Source organism: Leptodactylus fuscus, chromosome 1 (genome assembly GCF_031893055.1).
Source record: "Leptodactylus fuscus isolate aLepFus1 chromosome 1, aLepFus1.hap2, whole genome shotgun sequence".
Lineage (NCBI taxonomy): Eukaryota > Metazoa > Chordata > Amphibia > Anura > Leptodactylidae > Leptodactylus > Leptodactylus fuscus.
The window spans coordinates 100910770-100934595 of NC_134265.1; the positions used below are offsets into that span (position 1 = coordinate 100910770).

General features: G+C 44.7%; 1 protein-coding gene across 1 annotated transcript; it reads left to right on the plus strand.

Moving 5' to 3' along the window:
- The first annotated feature begins 13582 nt into the window (after nucleotides 1-13582).
- Nucleotides 13583-16318, plus strand: FZD10 (frizzled class receptor 10). The gene has a single exon (XM_075262479.1). The coding sequence runs from the start codon at nucleotides 13790-13792 to the stop codon at nucleotides 15539-15541; it is 1752 nt and encodes a 583-aa protein (XP_075118580.1). The 5' UTR covers nucleotides 13583-13789; the 3' UTR covers nucleotides 15542-16318.
- Nucleotides 16319-23826: the final 7508 nt, after the last annotated feature.

Genomic DNA, 23826 nt, shown 5'->3' on the forward strand with positions numbered 1-23826 from the left:
AACCCAAATTCGTGTCTGGAGGGTCACCAAGTCCACTATGACACCCCAGGAAATGATACCAACACCCTGGAATGACACTGGGACAGCAGGGGAAGCATGTCTGGGGGCATAAAAGTCACTTTATTTCATGGAAATCCCTGTCAGTTTGCGATTTTCGCAAGCTAACTTTTCCCCATAGAAATGCATTGGCCAGTGCTGATTGGCCAGAGTACGGAACTCGACCAATCAGCGCTGGCTCTGCTGGAGGAGGCGGAGTCTAAGATCGCTCCACACCAGTCTCCATTCAGGTCCGACCTTAGACTCCGCCTCCTCCGGCAGAGCCAGCGCTGATTGGCCGAAGGCTGGCCAATGCATTCCTATGCGAATGCAGAGACTTAGCAGTGCTGAGTCAGTTTTGCTCAACTACACATCTGATGCACACTCGGCACTGCTACATCAGATGTAGCAATCTGATGTAGCAGAGCCGAGGGTGCACTAGAACCCCTGTGCAAACTCAGTTCACGCTAATAGAATGCATTGGCCAGCGCTGATTGGCCAATGCATTCTATTAGCCCGATGAAGTAGAGCTGAATGTGTGTGCTAAGCACACACATTCAGCACTGCTTCATCAAGCCAATACAATGCATTAGCCAGTGCTGATTGGCCAGAGTACGGAATTCGGCCAATCAGCGCTGGCTCTGCTGGAGGAGGCGGAGTCTAAGGTCGGACCTGAATGGAGACTGGTGTGGAGCGATCTTAGACTCCGCCTCCTCCAGCAGAGCCAGCGCTGATTGGCTGAATTCCGTACTCTGGCCAATCAGCGCTGGCCAATGCATTCTATTAGCCCGATGAAGTAGAGCTGAATGTGTGTGCTAAGCACACACATTCAGCACTGCTTCATCACGCCAATACAATGCATTAGCCAGTGCTGATTGGCCAGAGTACGGAATTCGGCCAATCAGCGCTGGCTCTGCTGGAGGAGGCGGAGTCTAAGATCGCTCCACACCAGTCTCCATTCAGGTCCGACCTTAGACTCCGCCTCCTCCGGCAGAGCCAGCGCTGATTGGCCGAAGGCTGGCCAATGCATTCCTATGCGAATGCAGACTTAGCAGTGCTGAGTCAGTTTTGCTCAACTACACATCTGATGCACACTCGGCACTGCTACATCAGATGTAGCAATCTGATGTAGCAGAGCCGAGGGTGCACTAGAACCCCTGTGCAAACTCAGTTCACGCTAATAGAATGCATTGGCCAGCGCTGATTGGCCAATGCATTCTATTAGCCCGATGAAGTAGAGCTGAATGTGTGTGCTAAGCACACACATTCAGCACTGCTTCATCAAGCCAATACAATGCATTAGCCAGTGCTGATTGGCCAGAGTACGGAATTCGGCCAATCAGCGCTGGCTCTGCTGGAGGAGGCGGAGTCTAAGGTCGGACCTGAATGGAGACTGGTGTGGAGCGATCTTAGACTCCGCCTCCTCCAGCAGAGCCAGCGCTGATTGGCCGAATTCCGTACTCTGGCCAATCAGCACTGGCTAATGCATTGTATTGGCGTGATGAAGCAGTGCTGAATGTGTGTGCTTAGCACACACATTCAGCTCTACTTCATCGGGCTAATAGAATGCATTGGCCAGCGCTGATTGGCCAGAGTACGGAATTCGGCCAATCAGCGCTGGCTCTGCTGGAGGAGGCGGAGTCTAAGATCGCTCCACACCAGTCTCCATTCAGGTCCGACCTTAGACTCCGCCTCCTCCAGCAGAGCCAGCGCTGATTGGCCGAATTCCGTACTCTGGCCAATCAGCACTGGCTAATGCATTGTATTGGCGTGATGAAGCAGTGCTGAATGTGTGTGCTTAGCACACACATTCAGCTCTACTTCATCGGGCTAATAGAATGCATTGGCCAGCGCTGATTGGCCGAATTCCGTACTCTGGCCAATCAGTGCTGGCCAATGCATTCTATTAGCTTGATGAAGCAGAGTGTGCACAAGGGTTCAAGCGCACCCTCGGCTCTGATGTAGCAGAGCCGAGGCTGCACAAGGGTTCAAGCGCACCCTCGGCTCTGATGTAGGAGAGCCGAGGGTGCACTTGAACCCTTGTGCACCCTCAGCTCTGCTACATCAGAGCCGAGGGTGCGCTTGAACCCTTGTGCACACTCTGCTTCATCAAGCTAATAGAATGCATTGGCCAGCGCTGATTGGCCAATGTATTCTATTAGCCTGATGAAGTAGAGCTGAATGTGTGTGCTAAGCACACACATTCAGCTCTACTTCATCGGGCTAATAGAATGCATTGGCCAGCGCTGATTGGCCAGAGTACGGAACTCGACCAATCAGCGCTGGCTCTGCTGGAGGAGGCGGAGTCTAAGATCGCTCCACACCAGTCTCCATTCAGGTCCGACCTTAGACTCCGCCTCCTCCAGCAGAGCCAGCGCTGATTGGCCGAATTCCGTACTCTGGCCAATCAGCACTGGCTAATGCATTGTATTGGCGTGATGAAGCAGTGCTGAATGTGTGTGCTTAGCACACACATTCAGCTCTACTTCATCGGGCTAATAGAATGCATTGGCCAATCAGCGCTGGCCAATGCATTCTATTAGCGTGAACTGAGTTTGCACAGGGGTTCTAGTGCACCCTCGGCTCTGCTACATCAGATTGCTACATCTGATGTAGCAGTGCCGAGTGTGCATCAGATGTGTAGTTGAGCAAAACTGACTCAGCACTGCTAAGTCTCTGCATTCGCATAGGAATGCATTGGCCAGCCTTCGGCCAATCAGCGCTGGCTCTGCCGGAGGAGGCGGAGTGCAAGGTCGGACCTGAATGGAGACTGGTGTGGAGCGATCTTAGACTCCGCCTCCTCCAGCAGAGCCAGCGCTGATTGGTCGAGTTCCGTACTCTGGCCAATCAGCGCTGGCCAATGCATTCTATTAGCCCGATGAAGTAGAGCTGAATGTGTGTGCTTAGCACACACATTCAGCTCTACTTCATCAGGCTAATAGAATACATTGGCCAATCAGCGCTGGCCAATGCATTCTATTAGCTTGATGAAGCAGAGTGTGCACAAGGGTTCAAGCGCACCCTCGGCTCTGATGTAGCAGAGCTGAGGGTGCACAAGGGTTCAAGTGCACCCTCGGCTCTCCTACATCAGAGCCGAGGGTGCGCTTGAACCCTTGTGCAGCCTCGGCTCTGCTACATCAGAGCCGAGGGTGCGCTTGAACCCTTGTGCACACTCTGCTTCATCAAGCTAATAGAATGCATTGGCCAGCACTGATTGGCCAGAGTACGGAATTCGGCCAATCAGCGCTGGCCAATGCATCCCTATGGGAAAAAGTTTATCTCACAAAAATCACAATTACACACCCGATAGAGCCCCAAAAAGTTATTTTTAATAACATTCCCCCCTAAATAAAGGTTATCCCTAGCTATCCCTGCCTGTACAGCTATCCCTGTCTCATAGTCACAAAGTTCACATTCTCATATGACCCGGATTTGAAATCCACTATTCGTCTAAAATGGAGGTCACCTGATTTCGGCAGCCAATGACTTTTTCCAATTTTTTTCAATGCCCCCAGTGTCGTAGTTCCTGTCCCACCTCCCCTGCGCTGTTATTGGTGCAAAAAAGGCGCCAGGGAAGGTGGGAGGGGAATCGAATTTTGGCGCACTTTACCACGTGGTGTTCGATTCGATTCGAACATGGCGAACACCCTGATATCCGATTGAACATGTGTTCGATAGAACACTGTTCGCTCATCTCTAATGGCGAGGCCTCAGTAGTTGATACCTTTTTATAATGACTAACAAAAAATGATGACATATTGAGAGATCTTTTTTTCTTTTAAAATTTCCTCTTGGTATCAGGATCTTCATATCCTTGATGATATTATGATCTTGATTGCAGAAGTGTTTTGGCACAGGGAGTTCCATTCTCTGCTCTGTAATTGTGTGACGGTGTGAGTTCATCTTCATCCCAAGTGTCTGGTCTGTCTCCCCTACATACAGGCCCCCCAGGACACTTGGTACATAATATTAAATACACCACATTAGGTGTGCTGCAGGTGAAGGTACCTGGGATCTTGTAGTGTTGATCAGAGTTCGGGATCTTTATTTTATCCGTGGTTAGTATGTGCAGGCAGGTCTTGCACCTTTTCTGTCCGCATGGAAATGTTCCTGTGTTAGTTGGAGGTGACAGTGAGCTGCTAATAATCATATTCCTGAGGTTTGGTGGCTGTCTATAGCACAGGAGAGGGGGGTCTGGAAATATGGATTTTAGATGGTTGTCTTTTTGCAGTAGTGGATGTAATTTACGTGTAATTTCTCTCGGCATCTCCAGGTGTGGGTTATATGTGACGACCAGGGGCACCCGATTGTTTTCCTGTTTGGTATTGTATTTTAATAAATCCGATCTTGGGATTCTGGTGGCCCTGGCTATTTGGTTTTCAACTGTTCTTGGATGGTATCCCTGCCTCAAGAATGTATTTTTGAGGTCCCCCAGGTGTTTGTCCATATCTACAGGGTCTGAACATATGCAATGGTATCTGATAGCCTGGCTGTAGGTGATGAAAATCACTGACCAAACAATGGCCATGTGAAAGCAGCCTAAATCAGGTGTTTTTTGCTGCAGCATGCCTACAGGAATTGTATTATTACAAAGTTGAAAACCAATTCTATAACCAATGGCAATGACAGTCATGCTGAAGTTAAGAACACGCAGTACAGGTTCCATTTGAAGAAATCTCATCCAGTATGCCGTTACTGCACATAGCAGTGGATCAAGGCGCTGCCAACAGCATGGCTACTAGCCTGTTTCAATTACACCCAATTTTTACAATATTCTAGAAAGTTAGGCAACTTTCTAATGTACTAAGGGTTGTCTGAATTTAGAAATACTGATTTAAAACAGCGCTATTCTTGTGCAAAGGCTGCGCCTATTATTGCAGCAAATGAATAGGACTGACCAGGGCCGCACCTCTAATGAAGCAACCTGAGGCGGTCGCTTCGGGCGGCACACGGGAGGGGGGTGGCGCACGGGCGACTTTTTTTTTTTTTTACTTCGAACCAGCGCAGGAGCGCTGCTTCTCTCTGCGCTGGTTCAGACGTCTGCGTGGGCGGCGTCACACGTGATGACGCTCGCTGATACCTAGACGTCTGAGTACGTATCAGCGTGCGTAGGCAGCCTAGTGACGCCGCCTACGCAGACGTCAGCCTGCAGGAGAAGAGGATCGCGGAGGCGGCGGGAGCAACAACAAGATCGGTAAGTATAAAACTTCTTTTTTTGTTTTATAATAGACCGCTACCTGCTGGAGTATCTCCAGCAGGTAGCGGCCTATTTACCTACCTCCCCAGACCTGCTCACTGCCGCCCCCGCTTCCCCTTGTACTATAGGCCGTGGAGGCCGGCAGTGAGTAAGCCCGGGCAGGCCGCGATCCCACTACCGCCATTATTATACCCGGGGGTCTTTTCAGACCTCCGAGTATAATAATCGGAGCCCCAGGGGAGGTGAGGGAACATAATAAACAATGTTACTTACCTCTCCGGGATCCGATGTTACTCCTAGCAGGCTTCGGGCCTATATGGTAATGCCCAGACGTCACGTGGTCTGGGATATTACCATATAGGCCCAAAGCCTGCCCTAGCAGTACCATATAGGCCCGAAGCCTGTGCTAGTAGTAATAGCCTGTTACTGCTAACACAGGCTTTGGCCTGTATGGTACTGCTAGGGCAGGCTTCGGGCCTATATGGTAATATCCCAGACCACGTGATGTCTGGGCATTACCATATAGGCCTGAAGCCTGCCAGCATTAAAGAGGACCTTTCATGGGTTTGGGCACAGGCAGGTTTATATACCGCTGGAAAGCTGTCAGTGCGCTGAATTCAGTGCACTGACGGCTTTCCCGATCTGTGCCCCGGGTGAAGAGCTATTGGTGCTGGTACCGTAGCTCTTCACAGTCAGAAGGGCGTTCCTGACAGTCTATCAGGAATGTCCTTCTTCCCAGCAGCGCCTATATTGCTGTACTGTGTGAGCGGGGAGGAACGTCCCCCTCCCCTCCTGATAGTGCTCTTCTATGGACGAGTACTGTGAGCAGAGGGAGGGGGCTCACACAGCACAGCACTATAGGCGCTGCTGGGAAGAAGGACGTTCCTGACAGACTGTCAGGAACACCCTTCTGACTGTGAAGAGTTACGGTACCGGCACCAATAGCTCTTCACCCGGGGCACAGATCGGGAAAGCCGACAGTGCGCTGAATTCAGCACACTGTCAGCTTTCCAGCAGTATATAGAACTGCCTGTGCCCAAACCCATGAAAGGTTCTCTTTAACATCGGGTCCCGGAGAGGTGAGTAACAGTGTTTATTATGTTCCCTCATCTCCCTTGGAGCTCCGATTATTATACTCGGGGGTCTGAAAAGACCCCTGAGTATAATAATAGTTCATGGGTGTGCAACTGTGGGGCATAATAGAGCTTGAAGGTTCCACTGTGGCCCCTGTAACCTCTATTATGCTCCACAGCAGCCCCGCTGCAACCTCTATTGTGCCACTATGGGGCATAATATAGGCTGCAGGGGCCGCTGTGGGAGAATTGAGGAGTCAAAGATGTCTATGTTTCAAGCTTTACAGAGTCAAGTCACAGCTGAAAGAAGTGGTCATGGCGGTCCTTAGGCAAGAGACTGGAAATGTGGGAGACGTCTCCTGTGAGTATTACTGCATTGTATTTATTGTAATGTTCCCCCCCCTGCTGTCTTTGGCTGACAATCAAAAGATGAACATCACCCATCCCCCCCCCACCCCCCGGACGGGGGGGGGGGGGCATCTTTCGAATGTCCGCCTCAGGCAGCAGAGAGGCTAGGTTCACCACTGGGACTGACCTACAACTCCAGTCACAGCCTATTGAAGAGAGTGACAACTTCATTTCCTCAACTTTTACAGGATCGCTGCTGTCTGTCAGGGAATAGGAATAACATTGTTAAAAAATCACAGTCATCTAATCAGCAGAGTGTTATCCTTATTCTAGAGAGTCTAGGAAGTTGCTTGGATACTAAACTGGGACTCCAAGCAGGAGCAAAGCTATTGGAGTGCAAGGTTGCCTTGGCACCTAGACCCCGGTCCTTGAGGAAACCCAAAGGGCTTTTGCCACATAAGCAAACAACTGTACTATAAATGATCCATGGCAAGTTAGGGTCTCTATTCCAGAGTTTGCATTGTGATACAGAAGCTTCCTGTTATATTTCTAAATCTTTGGATATGTTTTATTATCACAGATATAATGTATTAAAGTGCCAACAACAAGGGCATAAGGGCCTAGACTGGATACAACTGTAGCAAACCCTTAGATGTAAGAAGTATTGTCTCTGCATAAGTTCTGAATAGGCCATTTTACTGACAGCAAGCAGAGAACTGAAAATGAATTGTTAGTATTCAGATTGTTCGCAGGCGAAGTATGCTGGCAAAGAACTGTATGCATGTGTGTCTACAAATGTGCAAGTGATGGATACAGTAACAAAAACTTAGTAAGCTTTGGAAAGGTTCTTTATTGAAACTTGGAAATACCAGAACAACTTTTTGAATGGTCAATAAAATAGCAACCTGATAAAGTAACTAGCGCTCACTATGGGTCTACAGCCATCTGGTCAACATAGCAGTGCTATTATGGCAGCTTACCACTGTCTGCTTACCAGATTCCATACACCTTTACACTCTCCCCAATTCGGGTTCCATGTGCCTCTGACTATTCTGCAGGTTTCCTCACTGTGCAGATACTCTATGATATTTTATCAAACCAAATCAACTCTGCACAGCAACAACCGTGGTTTTACCCTTACGGTGGACAGGCTCATCCAGAGATGTCATCCAGGAGAGCAGAGCAGCGTCCTCCAGTATTCTAGGGGATTAGTTGTGCTTTACATTACATATCCTGGAAAAAAAAATATATATATATATATATATCCGAATCTATATTTCCTATCAGTATGTCTTTGGAGTGTGGGAAGAAACCAGAGTCCCCAAAGAAAACTCATGCAAATACGGGGAGAACATACAAACATACATTACATACAGTGGCGTAACTAGGAATGGCGGGGCCCCGTGGCGAACTTTTGACACCCCCCCACCGACTCCAAAAACCTCGACCAAACCCCTCCTACACATTCCTGTGCACTCTATTATGCCCCATAGTGGACCCTGCACACAGTATTATACCCCATAGTGACCCCTGCACACAGTATTATGTCCGTTAGTGGCCCCTGCACACAGTATTATGTCCCTCAGTGGCCCCTCCACACAGTATTATGTCCCTCAGTGGCCCCTCCACACAGTATTATCCCCCATAGTGGCCCATGAACACAGTATTATCCCCCATAGTGACCCCTGAACACAGTATTAACCCCCATAGTGGCCCCTGCACACAGTATTATCCCCCATAGTGGCCCCTGCACACAGTATTATCCCCCATAGTGGCCATGCACACAGTATTGTACCCCATAGTGGCCCCTGCACACAATATTATCCCTCATAGTGGCCTCTGCACATAGTATTATCCCCCATAGTGGTCCCTGCACACAGTATTTTGTCCCACTGTGGACACCCATAAACAATTATTATACTCTGGGGTCTTTTCAGACCCCAGAGTATAATAATCGGATACCCAGGGGAAGAAAATTATTAAAAAAAACCCTCTGTTACTCACCTATCTCCTGGCTCCTATGCTGTAGGCCTCCGAAGTAGTCCATCTTCAATGACGTCAGACGTCACATGACCCGGGACGCAGGCCAGGGTCATGAGATGTCAGATGACTAGGCCGAAGCCTGCCCGGATCGTGGAGAGGTACGTAACAGTGTTTTTTATGTTTCTTACCTCTCCCGGGCTGCCAATCATTATACTCGGGAGTCCGAAAAGACCCCTGAGTATAATGATAGCAGCGGTAGTGGCTGTCACCAGGCCCCCTAATGTCCTGGGCCATGTGGCAGCTGCCTCTGCTGCTACGGCGAAAGTTACGCCACTGATTACTTACTACATTTTGCTTTCCTTAACTATCCTGCTTAGTTCACTGTTTGGGATGGGATGTACCCATAGAGGGTGCAGGAGTAGCAGAAAGCTGATGTTTTATCAGTCTTCAGTAAGTAATAGCTGAAGAATTCTTCCTTTAATGTGTATATTATCTTGGAGGAGCTTTTTAAGTGGGTCCATGTCCTCTGAATCAAAGTGACCTGTGTTAGATGGAGAGATAATTGAGATAATCGAGTGCCATTACAAATGAGAGGCTTTGAACAGTGATGTCTCCGTGATGTTACTGATAAGTGTCTGTCAATGTGACTTCTCTGTGGCAGGGGCAGGATCTATATTACAATCTAGATAAATATTTTCAGCATCTCCCCTGCTTCACATGCAAACAGAAGCTCAGTAGACTGCAATGTTTGTCCAGCCATTGCATCATCTATGACACTGCCATTATCAGGACAATCTCCAGCTTTCCTACTTGAGGGGGATCTGCAGGAGGAGTCTGCAGCAGACAAGCTTTTGTCAGTTGATCAGTCTGTCCCCTGCACTCCTGTATAATAATGTGGCATGTTATTCAATGAGCTCTGTGGGGCTGAGAAACTGCAACTGTGAGGTTTCTATAGATGATACGTGATAGATGATGCCACCTTCAGAGACTGGGTCAGCAGGGCAATTAAACCCCTATCCCAGAATGTGCCCTGCTGGCTCCAGTGCAACACTTTATTCTTACTGAATAGATTTCTGGAATGTCAACAGACAAAGAGCAATGACCAAATAAATGAACAACATTCTTATTTTATCCTTTATTTTAATCAGCGGGTCATATACATCGCATGTGTCCTATAATTAAAACATACTTGCGTATATAAAACAATTAAACTTATAATGTAAAAAACTATTGTACAATAGGTATCCACCCAATAAATACGCAATAAGTATCCATGTTTGTCCAGGAATGACCCCACACAAGGAAAAGTAACGCAGCTGCCGGTGTTTATACATTAAATAAGGAAGGGGGGGGCGGTATATTTAAAAATATAAGTAAATGGAATAAAGTAACAAAATAATGTAAACTCACTTCTTTAACCACCCAGCTTCTCCACAGACGCTGCTTCTGTCTCTGCCACTATGGTTTCTTTTGGGATTGCAGCAAAGACATAACTTGAAGCTCATGGGCCCCAGTGCAAAATCTGTAATAGGACCCCCACACACATACAAACCGTGAGCCATATAGAATAGTTTTAGAATTTTTATGTAGCAGAGGGGCCCTTGGGATACCCTCAGAGTCCATGGACTGGTACCAATTGCAACCTTTGCACCCGCAATAGCAACACTTCTGACTTATAGCAATGACATTAATTACATATTTCATATGAATGCTGTAGTCAATCACGGGCATTAGTAGTCTCATGCTCAAATATGCCGTTACTATGAATAATCATGTGAGCGATGGTACTCAATGTTATTGCTGCAGGACTGGTGGGAACTGGAGCACAAGTGCTGGAACAGTGAAGGATAGGTGAGTTTTCTACTCTCTTCAGAAACCGATTTAGCATTTCACATAAACTTTATATATGGCTGCTACCATCACAGCTTCTACCTACCTTCTAAATAGTACATTTGCATAGTTATGTTCCACTATATATTTACATCTATTTCTCCTCCATGACAAATGCTGTCCATGATTACAACCCCTTCGACTGTTTCTAAAACAAATATAAAAAACATCTAAATACAATTTGCATAACTTGATAGAAAATGTCAACCAGATGGGCAGATTTATCATGGTAGCAATGGTAAAGGATAGAGATGAGCGAACACTGTTCGGATCAGCCGTTCCGAACAGCACGCTCCCATAGAAATGAATGGAAGCAGCTAGCACGTACACTTTGCCGGCGGCCGGTTGCTTAACCCCCCGCGTGCCGGCTACGTCCATTCATTTCTATGGGAGCGTGCTGTTCGGAACGGCTGTTCCGAACAGTGTTCGCTCATCTCTAGTAAAGGAGTCTGTCAAGTGCAAAATTCCACCAATGCCAATAACACTGCTATGTAGGGGCCTTTGTAGGAACAGAAATATACTTTTGTGGCTCCAAACTGATGATGCAATACAGAGATAATAGGCATGGAAATCTGGTTTGCCAGATAACTTTGACACAGGCTTAGGTGCGGTGTTAGGGCCCCTTCACACGGAGTATATGCTCGCTGATTCTGAACGTGTAACACGTTCCGAATCAGCGGCGTTAAAACAGATCCCATTGCTTTCTATGGGAGCCGGCATACGTGCGCTCCCCATAGAAATGAATGGGCTGCTTTTTTCCCTATTGCTTTCAATGTGATACGCGCATATCATCATACCCCACAGACTATAATTGGGTCTGCTCGGTTTCTGTCAGAAAAATGCAGAGAAAAAATTCCTGCTTGCAGGATTCCACATTTTTCAAGTGGATTTGGGGACAGAATCCCCAAATAGAATCCACAGCTGGTGTGAACCTAGCCTTAATATATTATCTAATCGTATCACGATGCTCTTTGTGGTAGTATAAGGCCGGGCCCTACAGGATGTAAAATTCGGGGGACAGGTTTCTATATATCATAATGAGGCTGGGATTACATACGGCAGACATGCTGCTGAATTTTCATCAAGGAAAACCAGCGCGGTTTTGGAAATCGCAGCATGTCAATTATACCTACAGAAACATCAGCGGTTTCCCCATAGGTATAATCGTAACAGGAAGTCTGCAGATAAAAACTTTCTGTCTAAAGTGTTATAAGAAAAACCACAATGCGTTGCCGCTGCTTTTTTTTCCTGCAGCGCTTTTCAGATGCGGGACACCCCCTGGGGATTTAGCCTAAGGATGACTTAGCAAATTTGTTGCAGTCAGTTTTGCAATTGACCTAATCACGAGAATGGGTTGTGCTGAAAACCATGCAAAAGCAATCTATTTAGGTCAGGGGTGAACCTGGGCTTTCTGCCGCCTGAAGCCTGGGTCACAAGAAAGGGGTGGGGCCAAGTGGAAGGGGCGGAGTCGAGCAGAAAGGGGCGTGGCCAAGCGGAGCAAGCTGCGTCCAGCAGGGCCGCCCCAATACACCGCTCGCTTCCCGTGTCGGGCTACAGACACGGTGATGCTAAGCCAGTCCAGGACAGCTTGTCCTAGACTGGCTTAGGTCAGCAAAAATGCCGCCCTCCCGAGGCCCTGGCATAGCGCCGCCTGAAGCGGTCGCTTCAGGTTGCCTCATGGGAGGTGCGGCGCTGATTTAGGTGAACAGAACAGCTGCATAACTTTCTGAAACAAATCTGCGGCATGTGAATTCACCTTAAAAGACTTAGTGTTTTGAAAAAACTTCAACATATTTATAAAATGTGACTTTTTAAAAATGTAAATCTTTGTGCCATCTAGATCCTGCCTGGCCCACAGTTTGTGGCGCAATGTTACGCTGGGTTCACACCAGTGTGCGGTCTCCGTTCTCAGGTTTCCGTCTCCGGCCGTGAGCGCCGGTGAGCGTTTTATGCTCTCTGCAACGAAACTGTTTTGTTTTGTTTTTTTAAACCGGACACAAAGTCCTGCATGTCCGAGTTTGTGTCCAGTTAAAAAAAAACGGTTTTGCCGCAGAGAGCACAAAACGCTCACCGGCGTTCACAGCCGGACACTTTTCAAACCCATTCAAATGAATGGGATGAAAAAATGCCTGTAGGTTTCCGTCTTCTGTCCAGTTTTGTGCAGGAAACGGAAACCTGCATAACGGAGACCCCAAGCGCAGATGTGAACGAGCCCTTAGCCGATGTAAAAATTAATAATAATGACCTTTTTCACTTGTTTGGGCTTTTTTCCGTCTGGTCTCCGTACCGTGGCAGTTATACAAAAATAAAAATTATACTTGTGACTTTTACTGTAACAAATTTCTCAATATGTTGTATGTGCATCAATAAATTGGCGCTGCTGATACAAGTCACAAGTCATCAGTTTGACACGTCGGTCACTTCTTTGTGAATTAAATGTCTTAATGTTTTGCTAATATTTTTATTTCAGTGCCACACATTGCAGATTATTAACCCTTCTTTGTCCCTAAAATGATTGAAATATGAAAAAGGAGAACAAAAAGCTTTAGCTCAAGATGTGAGGGGTCAATTACAAAGAATGAGGATTTATAGCACGGGCAATAAACTGGAAGTCTCTGTGGAGTCCAACTGTAAATATAAAGGAGAAATAGGTTGAAAAGCCAAGTGTAGTGTTTACAAATAAGCCCCCCTTGCCCCTTCCTCACTTCCTACCTGCACTTGAGAGCAGAGATTACTTTCTAGACACTTGGAGAAGTTCCCCAGGGATGGAGGGAGGGGAGCAGGGAAAGTGTGGGAGTGCAGCTCTGTCTGTGCAGGGGTCCTGCTTGAAGACCCATTGCTAAGTAATGAACGTGTCAGCTTCACCTTTCTCATGCAAAGTAGATGTCGTATACAAGGCGGATCTCCAACAGGTTTTTTTTCATCCTGGGACACAGCCCCCAAAACAGCTGCTCGGGCTGCAGAAAGAAGAGTGAGGAGGAGGAGGAGGAGGAGAGGAGGAGTGTCTGCAGGAGCAGGGAAGTGGAGCACATTCACTTGGTTGTGACACCAGACGAGAAGACAGAGCAGTCCAGGCAGACGGACATGTGCGAGGAGGAGACCCTGCCACTGCTGGGGGCGTACTGACCACTGGCAGCAACTTCTGCAGAACCTCTTGGCTGTCAGCAGCGCCTCCTATCCCAGGACTGGAGCTAGACAGGAGTTATGCAGCTCTAAGAAGCCTATCATCCCAGCCTGTGACTATACAGAAGGATCTCCAGGCATGGATAGCACGGCTCAGCTCTCACGATCTGCTCTGCTCTTGCTGTTGGAAATATGCCTGTGCTCAGGGATCAGCTCCATAGACACAGACCGGACTGGGGATGGCAGGTGTCAAGCCATAGAAATCCCTATGTGCAAGGACATTGGCTACAACATGACCAGGATGCCCAATCTGATGGGACATGAGAACCAGAGGGAGGCAGCCATCCAGCTCCATGAGTTTGCCCCTCTGGTAGAGTATGGCTGTCACAGTCACTTGAAGTTCTTTCTGTGCTCCCTGTATGCCCCCATGTGCACCGAGCAGGTGTCCACCCCCATCCCAGCCTGCAGAGTGATGTGTGAGCAGGCAAGGCTCAAGTGCTCCCCCATCATGGAGCAGTTTAACTTCAAGTGGCCAGACTCCCTGGATTGTAGCAAACTGCCAAACAAGAACGACCCAAATTACCTGTGTATGGAGGCTCCCAACAATGGGTCGGATGAGGCCCCCCGAGGATCCAGTATGCTGCCTCCTATATTCAGACCACAGAGACCCAGCAGTGGCCTTGAGCCTCAGCCTAAGGATATACCCAGCAGGGCAACCTGTGAGAACTCAGGAAAGTTCCACCATGTGGAGAAGAGTGCTTCTTGTGCCCCCCTATGCACCTCTGGAGTAGATGTCTACTGGAGCAAAGATGACAAAAAGTTTGCCTTCATCTGGATTGCTATTTGGTCTATCCTGTGCTTCTTCTCCAGTGCTTTTACTGTACTCACCTTCCTGATAGATCCGCAGCGCTTCAAGTATCCCGAGAGGCCTATCATATTCCTGTCCATGTGCTACTGTGTGTATTCAGTAGGATACATCATTCGCCTGTTTGCTGGAGCGGACAGTATAGCTTGTGACAGAGACAGCGGGCAGCTCTATGTCATCCAGGAGGGTCTAGAGAGCACTGGCTGCACCATAGTATTCCTCATTCTCTACTACTTTGGTATGGCCAGCTCTTTGTGGTGGGTAATCCTGACACTGACCTGGTTCCTGGCTGCAGGGAAAAAATGGGGACATGAAGCTATTGAGGCCAACAGTAGCTATTTCCATTTGGCTGCCTGGGCTATCCCAGCTGTAAAGACCATCATGATCCTGGTAATGAGGAGAGTAGCTGGTGATGAGCTCACAGGGGTTTGTTATGTTGGCAGCATGGATGTCAATGCCTTGACGGGCTTTGTGCTTATACCCTTGGCCTGCTACCTCATCATTGGCACTTCTTTTATTCTCTCTGGCTTTGTGGCACTTTTCCATATTAGGAGAGTCATGAAAACTGGAGGTGAAAACACTGACAAACTGGAGAAACTCATGGTCAGGATTGGGGTCTTTTCTGTCCTGTACACAGTCCCTGCCACTTGTGTCATCGCTTGCTATTTCTATGAGCGACTTAACATGGACTACTGGAAAATCTTAGCCACGCAAGATAAGTGTAAACTGAACAGTCAGACTAAAACTCTGGATTGTACAATGACAAACTCTATTCCAGCTGTAGAAATTTTTATGGTAAAAATATTTATGTTACTGGTAGTGGGCATAACCAGTGGGATGTGGATATGGACTTCGAAAACCTTACAGTCGTGGCAGAATGTTTTCAGCAAAAGGTTAAAGAAAAGAAGCAGGCGAAAACCTGCAAGCGTTATCACGAGTACAGGAATCTACAAAAAGACTCAGCATCCGCAAAAACTTCACCATGGAAAGTATGAATCAGCCTTACAGCCTCCCACCTGTGTATGAGAAGGGGCTGCCTGCCTATATACTGCACAGACTAGCCACCCCAGCTAGAAACTTGTTATATTAATCACCACAATGCAGCAAGCCAAGGTAAATCCTTAAGGAAACTTGTGGTTCTTGTATCCAGTGGAGAGATGACAGGCAGGGCAGGGACTCTATAAGATATTACTAATACCTGTGGCCAGGGTTCTGTCTTATAAATCCTGAGTGGTGTTGAATTTACTGGACTAGTAATCTCAGAGAAAACAAGCAGTTTCCTGTACGTATCTGGGAACTCTACTAATAGCTACTGAAATGCTTGAAAATACAAATTAATTCTTATTTTTGTACAAGCCAGATCCACTGGTTGAATAGATTTACTCACTACTTAAGACATTGACCTCTTGCCCTCCTTGGCCCTCAAAGGCAAATTGTTCCTCTAAAGACATAACCATAGTGTTTAGTTCTGTCACTGGGAAATAATGTGCAATATTTATTTTTTTCCCACTACTTAAAAAAGAGAAACGTGTATGTTTCTGCAAAGAGGGCAACAAAAGAGGTTTCTTGACAAAAGAACTGAGGCCTCCGTCCCTTTAGTCCTACCCTGTGGCTTTTTAATGGAAATCAAGCCAAATGTTATACACGTTGGGACTGTTTGGTTAAAAAGGGAGATGGATCAATTCAAAGGGCTTATTGACTCTTTCTATTGTGACACAAATTCTAGCCATGAATAGATCAAAAAGCACTAGATACCGCAAAGGGAAACTTTGTATGTTGTATTGCTCTTTGCTATGTGAAATATGCACCATCATCTTGTTTTTACTGTACATATATAAATATATATATATTTGTAACATACAATTATTTTTCATGCTTTACTATTTTATTAAAAAAAATAAACATAATATTGTTCTTTAGCTGGAGCTTTAGTTATTCCATTTCTGGTTCTCAAGGTCTGATATTTATTAATAGGAATCCAAGGTTTGTTTTATCTTTTTTTCTGACATTTGTGACCTTGATTGAGTTTATTGTGTATTTAAGAGGTTAAAGACAATTTTTCCTTTTTGGAAATTGAGAAGTGGATACAATAGACACAGTGCACTTTGAGGACTGTACCTGATAACACATGACATGGATAGGCTTTTAAATTCTTTATCTATTGTTATATTATATCTGCTTTCAAAGTCTGCAGATCATAAACCTGAGATTTGGATGACTTTCCAAACTCTGAAGTCTCTTCAAAGGATATCTCCAGTGTATTACAGGAAGATGAATAATCTGTTCTATGGTGTGGAACACAACAATTGGCTTTCAAAAGATACAGAGTTTCATTTAAATAGCTGAGTAAAAAAGCATTGGCGGCTCTGTGGTCAGCTACTGTGTGAGCACTGATCCCCCTTATATTTTACTAGTTTATATTCTGCGTACTGTATAGACAGTCCACTCACATTGGTCCTTGTCACCAATTAAAATCATAAGTCTAAAGCACATACTATATAGATATATATATATATATATATATATATATATATATATATATGTACCAGGAGCTATGTCATAAAAAAGCTAAGTAAGCTATGTATATTGAGGTAAGAAGACGGAAAAGACACTCAAACCCCATGAAGATGTTGCCTTGGTCAGACTTGACTCTAGGACACCAGGGCTATCAGAATAGCCACCATTAAGCCAATGTCATGTATTGATTAATAACTCATTACATGATTATTTTTCCTTACAACACATCATAACTGAATTTATAAGATGAGCCATGCCCAGTTTTTCCATTTTTTCATTAATACTACAGCACAAACTCTTATAAAACTGAGATTTAACAAACCATTATAGACAGCATTATTACTAAACTTGTAAAAGTATTCTGCGCCCAGACACCAGTGCAAGGTGTGGGATGTCTGGGAGTGGCACAGGAGACATCATACCTCACCAGCAGGTTTGCCCAGGGACTTGTTGTGTAGATAATCTAACCTGTAGCATGTTATCCTATATTATGCCAAAGTGCCTGTGGTCTAACAAGTACTGGCACCCCTCCCCCATTGTAGTGTATTAAGTTAAAGAATGCAGTGAGTCTGTAAGATCACAAATGTTTTGTGTGCAGCTCTGGAACTTCCAGCAGATAATCCTGTTATAGCTCATCCTGGTGGATGCATAGAAGGGTATTTTTCGGAGCTTGAAATGTTCAAAGACAAGTTTCTATACAAGACCAGGCCCTTAAATCTAGGATACTCTATCCAATTTCCATTCGCCTGATGGAGACTTAGAAGACCAGTCTAGGACTAGTGTTAATGTGCAGGCATGATGTGATTTTGTAGTTCCTAGCAATAACTTTAGAGTCCAATATAGAAAATAGAATATAGAGACTATAGCGTATTTACCAAATCCAAGCCCCATGGCTCGTACATAGCTGGTCAACAATGTATATGACCACTACAATAATTCTAAGTGTATAGTCACAAATGGTGGATTTATTTCAGAAATTTCTATAACTACATCACTTATGTGAATGGGGTTTGCAGACATCTATGTATGTGTTACAGAGAGATTCCCATTTAGTGGTACGGAACTGAATTTCAGCTACATAAGATCTCTCACATGTGAACATTCTCTAAGTTCCAGGCCATTCCATGTGATACATTAATTGTAGTGTGACAAACATGTTTCTTACATAAGTACTATGTGCAATTTTTATGGGTATTTCATTTTGTGCATACAAGTTATGTAATTAATAGGTTGACGACTTATCCAGCCAGTCAAGACTGTCCAACTGAACTACATTAGCAACAAAAAGTACTCAATGAACTTGTATAAGAACGCAGCAGAGTTGTGTTTGTCATTTACCACAATGCCTAGTGTTATCATGATGTGAAAGGACTGTAGGAAAATTTGTAACATTATCTAGAAGCAAACACACAACTGATACAGCACCAAACTACATAACAAATTGAGCCTTGCGATCGGGGTATGTTTAGTTAAGGGAACATTCAAGTAAATGATAAAAACATAAAATATCTAATATGAATATTTTAACTTCATATTTTAGTTTTGAGAAAAATACTTAAATCATTTAGATTTTTTTACTTTTCAGAACTTGGCAGAGATCACTTTTTTACTTCTTTATTTTCTCCTCTTGTGCTTTTCAATAGCACTATTCAGATGTCTGCGTGGTGACAATGAAGGTCAGACTACATCAATACATGATCAGATACAAGTTTGGATATGGTATTTTTTATTGCCAGCACAATACATTTGCCAGCTGGCTGTTTCTCAGGAGGTTTTACTGCAAAGCCTAACTCAAGAATTGGTAACATATAAGGACGGCAGAAAAGTAGCACTGGCTACCGCACTGTTATTTTGGATTATTACCATATTTTTACAGAGGAATCAGAATCACAAATTATACACCCAATGTACACTGTCTGGGTTACAGAAATATAATAGATAATCCATCTCCAGGGATAGCTTGGAAATGTCACCTGCAATGTTCCCATAACAAATGTCTAAAGAACAATAGATGAGGCCTAATTGTCCCAGACTCTCCAGCCATGGAAGATCATAAGTCTGACTGGCGGTTTTGTGGATACTCTTCCAGGGACTTGCTGTGACATACCTGCACCTCAAGGAGCAGATGTTTTAGTGTTTCTTTCTTTTCAATGTAATATTCAAAATCGATACATGCCTTGGAAAATATGTGAAATGCTGGAGATGTCTAATGTTTTCCAGCATTTAAGGCAGCATTTATTAACACTGACAGCAGAATGATAAATCACTCGGTGCTTTTAAATGGTGGGCATGTTGATTATCTGGTCTTGGTGCTTGCTTTGATCACAAGTGACAAGCTTGTCAGTTTTCTGGCACTTTGCCTCGGTTCCATTCTTCCCTCAGGGAAGATCAGCACCTGTTTGCTTATGCAGGCTCCTTTACCTCACTAGCCACCTTCTCTGCAGATAGGTGGAAAAGGGGTTAACAGTGCTTACAGACCTGAACTTTGCACCACATTCACTGACATGTAGATGTAAAGTAATTCAGTCTAGAGTAACTGAACAATCTAAAAGTGTATTTTGGATTCGCTGAAATGGGCAGCAATATATATAGGAACTAATATACAAATCTCGGTAGATCTGTATATTAGTTTGTTTCTTGACGGTAATAGACCCTCTGTACAATATATATAGGTGTATCAATAGACTTGGAGAGTCTTGCTAAAATGTTTAGAGTTGTATTAATTGCGTAGATTAGTGCACAATAGTTTAGAATGTACTGAATATCCAATAAACCAAGTACATTGTAACACTGTAATGACAACATATCTGAAAAGTATTATGATACAAAGATGGTGGATGGAACGTTACTTAAAGTGATTGTCTCTGTATCATGTGGAAGATTATTAGTTATATAGTTAAAGAGAAGCAAAGTTAAAGGCAATGTATTTTTACATGGTCTTATGGTTAAATCAAATGTATATGTGTAATGAGAGCCTCCATTTACCATAAGCATATTCAATGGCCACTGTATAGGGCACATTACAGTGATAAACAATATACCTTTGTTATGTATGTATACTTTTGCAAACAACATTGTTTACTTGTATAGCACCAACATATTCTGCAGTACTTTACAGACATTGTAAAACTGCATTGGTCACTGTCCCATAATCTAAATTCCCAAAGGCCTCCACTGAACCACCATGCTATCCAATGAGGCATCTGGAGCACTGTTCTTGCCACTCAGACCCCTACCATCTTCTGCCTCTATCATCCCATGTGGTGGGAGTTGATCCTACCACTGCTAGGAGATCGCCCATCCTACTTAAGCAGCAAAAGGCAAAAGCAGTGTTGTGAGTGCAGCAACTGCCTCATTTACATAAAACTTCAAAGTTGTTTTTCTCCAAATCTCCAAATCCCTGTTGATAGCAAGGGACTATGCTTTAGAGAGGTGGTAGACTCCCAATATAAATATATGTATGTATATATATAAAAAAAAAAAATTTACTTTTTTTTCAAGCGAACCCCTCAACCACCTCCACCAACTCAAAATCTATGCCTCCTTTAGTAGATCCTTCTCTTTTGATAGAGTTGAAATTTTTTTCTAGCCCCCACCATTCCTGAGCAATCAGTTTCCACATCTGGTATGCTAAATAAGATCTTTAATGGAATAGATAGCCAGGAACTGCCCACCTGCCTGTAGAGACATAATGGGTGCTGAAACTAACAGAAAATATTGCTCAGGTATAGTGGGGGCTAGAGAAAACTTTCCAACTGTGCCAGAATCAATCTGTCTGCTCCCCTGTTGATCCAGGGCTGGGCTCCTCTGATCCTCCTGGTCTCTGCTTACATACATATGGCACATGAATGCTGCAGCCAGATCTCCAAGTGAGATCACGTTTTCCTACTATCTTCACTCACTTCAAAAAGCGACAATGCCAGTAATAGAGCATTTGATCACTGATAGACTGCCGCAATCACATGCCATATACATGTAAACAGACCAAGGAGCCCTGGATTGCCAGGAAACAAACAGGTCCATTTTATGACTTTTCCAGGTGGTTAATTTTTTTTTATAACCATTTTAAGATTTTTTTGGTTATTTTTCAAAATATTCCGTGTTGCTGCCTACATTACATTTTTTAATAGTCCTAGTATTTTGTCAGTTAACAACAGTTATTCAAGCAAGACTCATCATGAATATCTCAAGACTACAGTGTCCTATTCCTAGGGGGTTGCTATAAAGCATATCTCTTAATGTTGTTAAGAAAATCTCAGCAAAGATGGGTGTCCCTCCCAATCATGTACAAGAAATAGGTTAAAAAAATATATGAAATTATATTAAAAAGAAAACCATAAATGGCATCCACCTTGGTCATGGTCCTTAGGGTCAGGTTCTTTGCTTCTAATGTTTCCCTTCCACTTTATTTTGTTTACCTTCATTCTCGTGAAAAATCACAAATAACACGTTTTTGCTAAGGGGAAAGTTTGTGGCCATGGACACATGTAAGTACATGTACAGACACACATACACAAATGCACAGTAGTCAGTTTTCTCATAACAAAGCTACATGATATTGCCAGCCACGTTTCCTCAAAGAGTGTCAGCTACATTCCCTCTACAAAGTACCAACTCACTTACTTTAAGACCATCTACTTGATACTTGACCTTGGCAGTTTTCTAGCAAATTTTAGCATGCTGACATAAGTACGTACACACATGTAGACAGTAAAGATGGACAAGAGAATAAAGTACCTCCTGCCTGTAAGCCCTAAACCCCAATGTTTGCTGCAGTCAGAGGCGCAGTGCAAGCCTAAAGACTGTCATGAGATAAGAACAAACACGCAGAATGGGGTATTAAACGTAGAACCAGTCCTTGTGTACTTCATTTAACAAAGTAAGCACTGTTACAGTATATCCATATTTTGGATAGTTTACATAGTTATTTGCTACTAATTGCAGGTAATATTTCCTAGAGGTATAGAGGAAGCTGGTAGTATTGTAGCCTTCCTATGTAGACTCAGCTCTATATTGTGGGTCTCAATGCTATAATGAACTTGTAGGAGACACTTTAAAAGTCCACAGTGTCTATGAAGCAAATGTACGGGCCCCCTGGCAGGCATTCACACCTTTAACAATCACACACTTTAAATATTTTACAAGTCTGCCTGTTAATAAAAGGGATGACGTTAAGGAAAAAAGTAGCAAAGGAATATCTTATGTAAACTTCTGTGAAGGCAAATTCTAATCGGTCATATGTCTAGGTGGAGAGCATGGATATAATTATTTTGCTATGAAAAAAAATATATAGATATATTATTTATATTGTTAATTTCAAATAGAACCCACAAATACACGCAATATATTGTTACAGTGTACAGAGAATCACAAACACTCCTGGGCATAGAATTTGGTACAAATCTGCTATGAACTGAAGAAAACAGTTTAGTTAGTAGAGATGAGCGAACAGCGTTCGATCAAATTGGTAATCGATCGAATATCAGGCTGTTCAAGGTATTCGATTCCAATCGAATACCATGCGGAAAATGCACTAAAAATTTGTATCCCCTCCCACCTTCCCTGGGATAGGAAGTAGGAAAATGTAGGCATTAGAGATGAGCGAGTACTGTTCGGATCAGCCGATCCGAACAGCACGCTTGCATAGAAATGAATGGACGTAGCCGGCACGCGGGGGGTTAAGTGGCCGGCCGCCGTCAAAGCGGAAGTACCAGGTGCATCCATTCATTTCTATGGAGCGTGCTGTTCGCATCGGCTGATCCGAACAGTACTCGCTCATCTCTAGTAGGCATAAAAAAAAATCGGAAAAACTAATTCAGATTCGGTTCATATAAGACTGCGAATTATGTGACTGTGAGACAGAGATATATGTACTGGCAGGGTTAGCTAGGAATTAGCTTTATTTAGGTAGGAATCTTACTCAAACAGCTCTTTGGGGCTCTATATACCTTCCTTGCCAGCCCGAGATACATTCAAGAGTACAGTCAATGCATTCCTATGGGAAAAAGTCAGCTCCCGCATACTGCAAGCTGCCAGTGATCCTGACTAGCATATGGTGCGCTGCCACGATGTGTTTGCATTGAACTTACTCTCGCCTTTAGATCGGGCTGGCAAGGTCTCATCACTTTCAAACTTCACCTGCAAGCACATCTTGTGGCAGCCCTTTATATGCTAGTTGGGATCCCTGGCAGCTTGTGTTATGCGGGAGCTGCCTTTTCTCATAGGAATGCATTGACCAGCGTTGATTGGCCGAATGCCATACAGTGTACAGCATTGGCCAATCAACACTGGTTCTGCCGGAGGCTCATCTGTGAGGAGGTGGAGTCTAAGATCGGTCCACAGCAGTCTCCATTGTGGTCCGATCTCAGATGTAGCAGAGTTCAGCGCACAGCTCTGCTACATCTCAGATGTAGCAGCTCTGTAGCAGCGCACAGCCAGCTCTGTGTTCAGCAGACAGCCAGCTCTGCTACATCTGTGCGCTGAACTCTGCTACATTTGAGATGTAGTAGAACTGGCTGTGTGCTGAACACAGAGCTGGCTGTGCGCTGAGCGCTGCTACATCTGAAATGTAGCAGAGCTGGCTGTGTGCTGAACACAGAGTTGGCTGTGTGCTGAGCACTGCTACATCTGAGATGTAGCAGAGCTGGCTGTGCGCTGAACTTTGCTACATCTGAGATCGGATCACAATGGAGACTACTGGGGACCGATCTTAGACGCCGCCTCCTCCAGCAGAACCAGCGTTGATTGGTCGAATGCTGTAAACTGTATGGCATTCGGCCAATCAACGCTGGTCA